This window comes from Frankliniella occidentalis, unplaced genomic scaffold (assembly GCF_000697945.3).
Source record: "Frankliniella occidentalis isolate FOCC.00 unplaced genomic scaffold, Focc_3.1 Scaffold4, whole genome shotgun sequence".
In the NCBI taxonomy this organism is placed as follows: Eukaryota; Metazoa; Arthropoda; class Insecta; order Thysanoptera; family Thripidae; genus Frankliniella; species Frankliniella occidentalis.
The window spans coordinates 2198427-2206045 of NW_026267134.1; the positions used below are offsets into that span (position 1 = coordinate 2198427).

At 52.4% G+C, this 7619-nt stretch overlaps 2 protein-coding genes across 2 annotated transcripts in view; one reads left to right on the forward strand and one right to left on the reverse strand.

Annotated features, from left to right (window-relative positions):
* Nucleotides 1-237: 237 nt before the first annotated feature.
* Nucleotides 238-4556, forward strand: LOC113202174 (neuronal acetylcholine receptor subunit alpha-2-like). Its single transcript, XM_052267889.1, has 9 exons — nucleotides 238-449; nucleotides 717-868; nucleotides 949-993; nucleotides 1203-1312; nucleotides 1902-2130; nucleotides 2221-2383; nucleotides 2480-2632; nucleotides 2718-2887; nucleotides 3265-4556. The coding sequence occupies exons 1-9, from the start codon at nucleotides 299-301 to the stop codon at nucleotides 3481-3483; spliced, it is 1392 nt and encodes a 463-aa protein (XP_052123849.1). The 5' UTR covers nucleotides 238-298; the 3' UTR covers nucleotides 3484-4556.
* Nucleotides 4333-7619, reverse strand: part of LOC113202143 (uncharacterized) — a gene marked incomplete in the record, with an annotated part of 185817 nt that continues 182530 nt past the window's right edge. Inside the window, 1 exon segment of the mRNA XM_052267894.1 lies at nucleotides 4333-6672. Within this exon segment, the coding sequence (XP_052123854.1) occupies nucleotides 6593-6672 (80 nt within the window).

A 7619-nucleotide genomic window follows, 5' to 3' on the forward strand; every position in this document is an offset into this window, starting at 1 on the left:
AAAAGAGAATGCCGCGTGTAGTTAACTCGCGTCTCTGTTGCGCACCGTTCGCCCGTCTGTCTCCCTCTTGCGTCTCCTCCTTGTCCGCCATCGCATTTCAATTGTCACCTCCCCCGCCCCGCCCCGCCCGCGCTCCCCCGAGTGGGTCCCGGTGAGGCCCGGCAGGGGAGGGGGGGGGGCGAGGGGTAATTGGTCATGATGGAGTCCGTCCTGGGCCGCTGGGCCCGGTCCGGCGCGGTCAGTAGGCCTCCAGCCCACCCCGCTCTCCGCTTGCTCTCAGGTCCGCCGCCACACGGCCATGGCCTCGTTGTCCAGCCCACGCGCCGCGGGAGCGCTGCGGGTGCTCCTGCTCCTGTCCGCCTGCACCTACCTGGCCTGCGAGGCCGCGCCCTCCACCAGCACCACCACCGCCGCCGCGGCCGCCTCCACGACGGAGGCCCCGCAGACCTGTGAGTACCCACCTCCCCCCGGAGCCGCCGTGTGTCGGTGCGCGAGCGCCGGGCCCGGTAGGCCACGCGCCCGCAGGTGTGCCGAGGTGCTGCCTACCTCTCGGACCGCAGGCGCTCGCCGGAGGCGCCGCGCGCCGAGCAGCCAGCGGCTGGCCGTCACGGAATACGGGTGGCAACGTCTTTTACCGTTTAATCATCTTCTTGTCAGTGTTGAACAACAACACCCTGCACTGAAGTAATAATGGGGAGATGTGACTGACGTTGCAGCCACCCGGCGAACAAAACCGCTGTGGAATCAGACGCAGACGGATAGACTCAAACATGACCTTCTTCTCGGTTACGACAAGTTCGCCCGCCCTCACTCGCACGAGCTGCGGACTGACGTGGACCTGTTGGTCGTCCTGAAACACGTCAGCGTGGTGAGTGAAATGGATAAGAAATGAAATAATCTATTTCCAGCTCTGCGAAATACACTATAAACGTACCCTCTTCTCCACAGGATGAATTTGCAGGCGTCATGTCACTAGACGCATGGGTAAAAATGGTGAGTACTGTTCGACGAAATGCCTGTGACTTTGAAGGAGCTTCTTACGTTTAAAGGCAAAAGCAATAAAGAAAAAAACCGCAGCCATTCTACTTAGATGTAAATTGCTTGACCACGCAATCTTAGTGCACTGTAGCCGAGCTACACTAAAGCTTTCGCTGATGTAGAGCACCTCTGAGCAGTAGGGCGGTAGCGTGCTACTGTTACAGTTCTGGACGGACCCCAAGTTGACGTGGAAGCCGGACCAGTACGGCAATCTGAGTACTCTATACCTTCCGGATCACGAGATTTGGCAACCTGACATCATGCTGTACAATAGGTGAGCAACAAAACTATATCTTCGTCTCTTATGCGCACTGGAAACTTACTGTAGCTACTTTACAATTGTTCCCTCAAAGCGGGAAATAATTGGAATAGACGCAACGCAAGTTTCCAAAGTGCAACCTTCAAATTGACCCTTCAACTTTCCAAAATCGCACCAGCACGCATTCTTCTTTGGCATATACCTCTGCGGAAAGATGTTCCTTCCTTCCAGCTCAGTTACAATATTTACGCATGCATCTCTCTCTCACCAAGTGACACTACGAGTTCGAGTTTGACGCTATTGCTCTGATTGTCTGCTGAACAAAAGGTATGACTTAGCGCCAGTCGCGCTCAATCGTGTGTAGGGAAGACAAGATTGACTTAGAGCTCTTCTAGAACAATAGATGCAAATCCTCCCGCACGCCAGTCGCGAGGAGATCCCCTAAATTACTTGAATAACTTGTCCATCTGTTATTCAAATACAAATCCAGATGCAGTAGACGGAAAAAAGAAATTATTGAGAATATGGAAAAAAATAATAAGTTTGACCATGCACGGCTTGCTTCGGCGGTGCGCGTTTGCTACAGCGGCGTGTCTGTGCGCAGCGCCACGAGCCCCGGTATGACGGCGAGCCACTACGAGACCTCCCACCTGGTGGTCAGCAGCGACGGCGGCGTCATCTGGGTCCCCATGACGCGCCTCGAGGTCTACTGCGACCTGGACCTCTCGCACTGGCCCTTCGACACGCACACCTGCGAGTTCCGCATGGGCTCCTGGGTCTACGACAAGGCCAACCTGGACATCGTCGTGCACAACGAGACCTTCACCCACGACGTGAGTGACCTTGACCTTGTTCACCTTGCCTTCTCGCCTATATGAGCCCAATCTCACTTGCCTCACCTCCCGACCACCGCCCCGCCCCAGCCGCACATTGAGACGGAGCCGTGGATGGTGCTGAGCACCGAGTTTGAGCGGAAGGAGACCAAATACGACTGCTGCCCCGAGATGTACGTGGACGTGAGCTTCAAGCTGACGGCCTCCAGGAGGGGGGCGGCCTACCACACCGTCATCACGGCACCCCTCAGCGGTGAGTGCCCCGCGCGGGCGAATGTCGTGTGCCATGATACAACTTTACTGGAATTGTGTGTAAAAAGAAAAGTTTTCCCTCGTGTGTGTGACTCAGCCAGCATTATGCTGATCCTCATCTCGTTTTGCATCCCATACCACCGACTGGAGAAGCTGTTGCTGCACGGCATCAACATGCTGATGCTCACCATCGCCCTCCTCTACCTCACCCACCTAGTGCCCGTGCTCGTCGACAAAACGCCAATCATAGGTATATAGTATCTCATGTTTTTCACTCGTTTTGATCGATATGGAACGCGCTTGATAATTATTGTGTAAACAACATAACTTTGCAGTTGAGCTCTACGGCATAACGCTGATCCTGGTCGCGTGCGCGGCGGGGGGAGCCGGCGTCCTCGTCAACATTACGAATCAGATGCGCTTCTGGCCGGTGCCGTACATCGTGCACAAGTTCGTCAACTCGGTTGTCGTCAAAGTGTTTCTGTTGGGCAACGTGCCAGACGAGGTGAGTGAGTGTGAGTGAATCAATGGATGCATGGTAGAGTGGAGGAGAGGAAGGGGGGTAGGGGGGCATGGAAAAACGTGCGACATATGACTTTCCTAGAAGCAGATCCTAGATACTAAAGAGAGAAAGAGAGAGAGAGAGAGAGAGAGAGAGAGAGAGAGAGAGAGAGAGAGAGAGAGAGAGAGGAGCCCGGGCTACGCAGAGCATGCTCTGCAGGGCGAGCCAAGCGGGGATAAGGTCCTGCTGGCCGGATGTGGGCGCGCGGGAAGTTGCGGGGAGCCAGCTTATCTCGGGAGGCCGGGGCTGGGCTGCAGCACGCAATAAAGATACCGAGTGGTGCTGGCACACAGCATTCAATACCACACTCTTCCTCGCAGGTGCAGCCCCCGTCCAGGACGACCTCCGGCGGCGACCAGGACCAGGTGGCCATCCTGCCGCTGCCGCACGGCTCCACCGCCGAGGGCATGCACATGGAGAACGACATGGCCTACGCGGCCAACAGGCGCGACTGGGCCCTGCTAGCCATGTTCATCGAGCGCGTCTGCATGCTCTTCTGGTTCCTCCTGTTCCTCGTCGTCACGTGGGCGTACGCCTAGGCGCACCCCGGCAAGGCCCGCCGGCTTCATATCATCTTCAGTTGTCTAGTTCGTTTTGAGAGTGGCAACGTCATTTGTCATAATATTTGCAGCACCACCAACGAAGCTCGAGCCCACCTCACGGTCTCATGATCAAAGGAATTTACTCTGTTATGTCGTTTCGTACTTATCGTCAGTGATGAATGCATGTGCAAAAAATAATCTGTGCATTGGACTAGCTCACAAATAATAATTCATGTAAATCTATACCCCGCTCGGTAAGACCCCTTACCCGGGCAAAGGAAGCTCGCAGCAAGGGGTATCGCTGGAGCAAGTGCCTCCGGAGCGAGGTGCTCCTCCCCAAAAAGTGAACCATGATTTAATTTTTTTAAATCCCCAAAACAAGGAATATTTCTAAGGGGCTGGAGCACGCGTTTGGGATCATAGTAAATAAATTTGAATGGAGACAAGAGCAGGGTCGGGCTGGGGGCAGCCAAAGCTGCCTTTCCCTTTTCACTGCTGAGTCACAGACGCGGGGGACTCATCCCGACAACATGTGACTGGGTCGGCCCGGCCTGCCTTTTTTACGATAGTTGTCGCCAACTTTTCTGGAACAAACTTTCTAAGGTTTAGGGAGGGAGAAAGGGAGGGGGTGGGTGGTGTGCATTCCTCCAGAGGCCATAGCCGACCGTCTATGGCCCGTGGGGTACGAGTATGTGACCCATCAGCTTTGGCTAAGCGGTGTCCAGTTTTCCACTTTCGATTTTTATTTTCGAATACCAGGTGTCATGTCGCGCGTTTTAGCTGCTGTTATGTGATAACTTTGATCATTTTGAGGGGGGCCACATTTGCCAGATTGACAGAGAAAGATTCTGATGGAACTAAACAATCATACTTTATTGTGAACCTTTGTCCCTACCGTTCATTTCATATCCGCATTCATTCTTTTCTTTTTTTTACACGGTCTAGAACTTTAAGTCATCATCATACTTTACTTTTGTTTTTTACAATGTACAAGATGTTCCCTCGAGGAAATTACTGAAAAAAATACGTACAGTCTACAACAGAAAAATAAAAGAGAAACAAAATTTCAAGAGATAACATATTTGTCACAAATTCAGTGTCCTTCCAAGAACCGAAAAAAAAAGTGTGCAACAAGGAAAGAAAATATTGACTTGACGGCAGGGCGAGGACGATCGTAAGTGAATGGCTTGATGGTCTGTGCGGCCGTGGCCCGCAAGCCCCGCGGCCGCGTGGCCACACAGCGGCCCGACCCGGCCCGGCCCGACCGGAAACACATCAGATTGACCTTGCTCCGCCTGTCCTGCTCCCAGTGCAACTGGGTCAGGTTCTCATCAAAACGACGCGGTGGTCGCCGCGACGGCCCCTTCAGAACCCGCGACGGGGGCTACCGCGCTACCTGCTACACGGTAAAAATGACATCTTAGATTTCAAGCGATCTACTTGGTTTTCAAGACAGTTTTCAAGGAATCTACTTGAATTCCAGGATGTTCTTTTTTACCGTGTACACGTTTGGAAACCAAGTCGTAAATACGAGTTAAAGTACGAGGCAGATGGCGCGGTCGTTCGCCGTGAAGACATCTGGAATTAACATACCGAGAAAGTAAAATTTCATTACAACATTCAACTATTTAGTTACAAAAAAGAAAAGTGAACAACGTAGACTTATTTTAAGTACTTTATAAATATACATTTGTAAATTGTATGTACAAGGTACATATGTACAAGAAATCACAAATAATTGTTTTATATACACACGACATAAATATTATGGCAAACAGTCCCAGTTTACAAAAAATAGCTGTTATTATAAATATCAGTAATTATTTATAGTAAGATAGCACCTGACCTCTAAGTACCGAAGCTTATACTTTTTATAGCATATATGCTATAAGGTATACCTTAACGGTAAGCATTTTATACGCCGCTGCAGACGAAACAATGTAAAGGAAAATACTTCCGTAACAGCAGGAAGTGTCAAAACATTTATTCGAAGGAAGGGAACAACAGGTGCTGTATTTCCTTATTCCACTTCGATTGGCCACGTCAAAAAATTACCACGAAAGCGCACAGATAAAAAATACTTTGGGGGAAGTTTTGTGGACACGTCAATTCTGTGAGACATTTCCAACTCTCAAAACTGTACTAAACGCTCCCTAAACAATGCTAAGCGTAGCCTCACGGCACGAATATGGCTTACAACATTAATAAAATAACACGTAATTTGTACCTTAGATTAGCAATTTGCTCCCCTTTCATAGCGTTCTCTTTGACCGACGTTCTCGCCAAATCTGTTTGGACAGCAGAAAGGCACAATTCGCGAATGCAAGAGGTGCGAGGGAAACCCATGATAGATTTTCAACCACCTCTGATCACAAACACAATCATAGCTCGACTTACCATATATCAATAACAATATTTTTAACACAAATTTATTTAAAATCAAAAACCTAAAACTGGCTCATGGAATGCGTCACTTTATAACAAAATTTAAAATTTCTCCGCACAGGAAAGATCAAAGTATAGTATTTACAGCGCCACAACTTCGAACAGCCACCGCACTCGGCGGTTGCCAACTAAAACCTCCCTTCCCCTCCCCTCGCCAACAGCCACCCTGGCTCTAGCGCCACTTTGTTCGCAAACTGCACTATATTTACAACCCGCCGTCTCAACAACTGTGTTTATTGGCGAAGAAAGGCTATTAGAATAATTTACTCCAGGCACTGTGTGCCGCCGGGCGGGAACACACCGGCGGCCTGGCGCTCCTAATTATTTTCGCCGACAGATTCAGATTCACGTTCGGGCAGCCGCTGCTGAACTGCAATAAGGCGGGACCAGCAGCGCGGCTGCCTGGCGGGGAAGACTTCCTGGAAGTATAGCTCACCCGCGTCGCGGGGTCGGGGCCAGAGTCTATTCACCGCGGGAACGGGCGCACCGCGCGAGCCGCGGCTCCGCCCAGGAAGGAGACGGAGACGAAGTGTCTCCAGAGGTGAGACAGATAGAGGCAGTTCCAGGAGGTCGCTGCACTCGGCGGCGGCTGCGGCATGCCTCGGTCCCGTCCCGTCGGCGTCGTCTGCAGTCGGAGGGAGAAGACACGGGGAAGGCCGCTTCACCGCAGCACGACGGTGGCCACGAGCAGCGCCAGGGCGGTCAAGCAGGCCGAGACGGAGCTGCGGCCGGCCGAGTTATCTGCAACACGCAACAAGTAGGCCGTGAGGTACCGGGCAGAACGGGGGCAGCGCAGCGGCCGGGCACACACACACACACACACACACACACACACACACACACACACACACACAACATCTGCATCAGCATTAATTTCACACCTCCGTCCGTACCTCGGCCGTGTGCCGAGATAAACCCGACCAGAGAGGTAGCGCGGGCTGCCAATAGTAGCTAACGACGTTGCCTAGGCTGCTGCTGCTGTTGTCGTTGGAAGTACGTACTCATCACACACACACACGCACTCGGTCCACCGCCACGTCCCGCACCATCGCGAGCGGCGCTAGTTAGTAAAGCAGGGCACGTCACGTGATGGACACGTGTGCTCAGTGCTGCGAGCACCCCACCCCTCTCAGTCAGCAGCATCGCGTGCGAACCACTAGGGGGATGTGGTACTCTGATAGTAGCCCAGGGAATAACATTTAAATCAGTGCGCGGGCAAATTGTTAGTTCGAAATGTTGTTTGTTGTTCCGTCGAGTTTACAAGTAGTTTAAAGGGAGAGGGTGAAACAAACCTGCTCCGGTAACCCGCTTGCATTAGCATGCACAAGGACACCGCTCAGGGTGCCGTAGCCTCAGCAGCAGAGGGCGCCGAGAAAGTCGCCCCGCAATAATAATGCGAGGTCCCTCCTTGCCGCGTACCGCCCCGCCCCGGCACGCCCCGGCCACGCCAGAGACAGACTGACGCAAGCCACACAGGGGTAAGGTACATCATTGGTTTCTAGTCACGACCCCAGGGACGTTACGGGACGTGACGGCATAAGGGGGTGAGGGGGGGGGGCAGCAGGGGGAACCAAGTCGTAAATACGAGTTAAAGTACGAGGCAGATGGCGCGGTCGTTCGCCGTGAAGACATCTGGAATTAACATACCGAGAAAGTAAAATTTCATTACAACATTCAACTATTTAGTT

What these genes read in the sequence shown, in the direction of transcription:
- LOC113202174 (XM_052267889.1), top strand. Translation starts at nt 299, where the DNA reads ATGGCCTCGTTGTCCAGCCCACGCGCCGCGGGAGCGCTGCGGGTGCTC. An exon ending in TCCTGAAACACGTCAGCGTG is followed by an intron (nt 869 to 948) that starts GTGAGTGAAATG and finishes TCTTCTCCACAG; the next exon opens with GATGAATTTGCAGGCGTCAT. An exon ending in GACATCATGCTGTACAATAG is followed by an intron (nt 1,313 to 1,901) that starts GTGAGCAACAAA and finishes GTCTGTGCGCAG; the next exon opens with CGCCACGAGCCCCGGTATGA.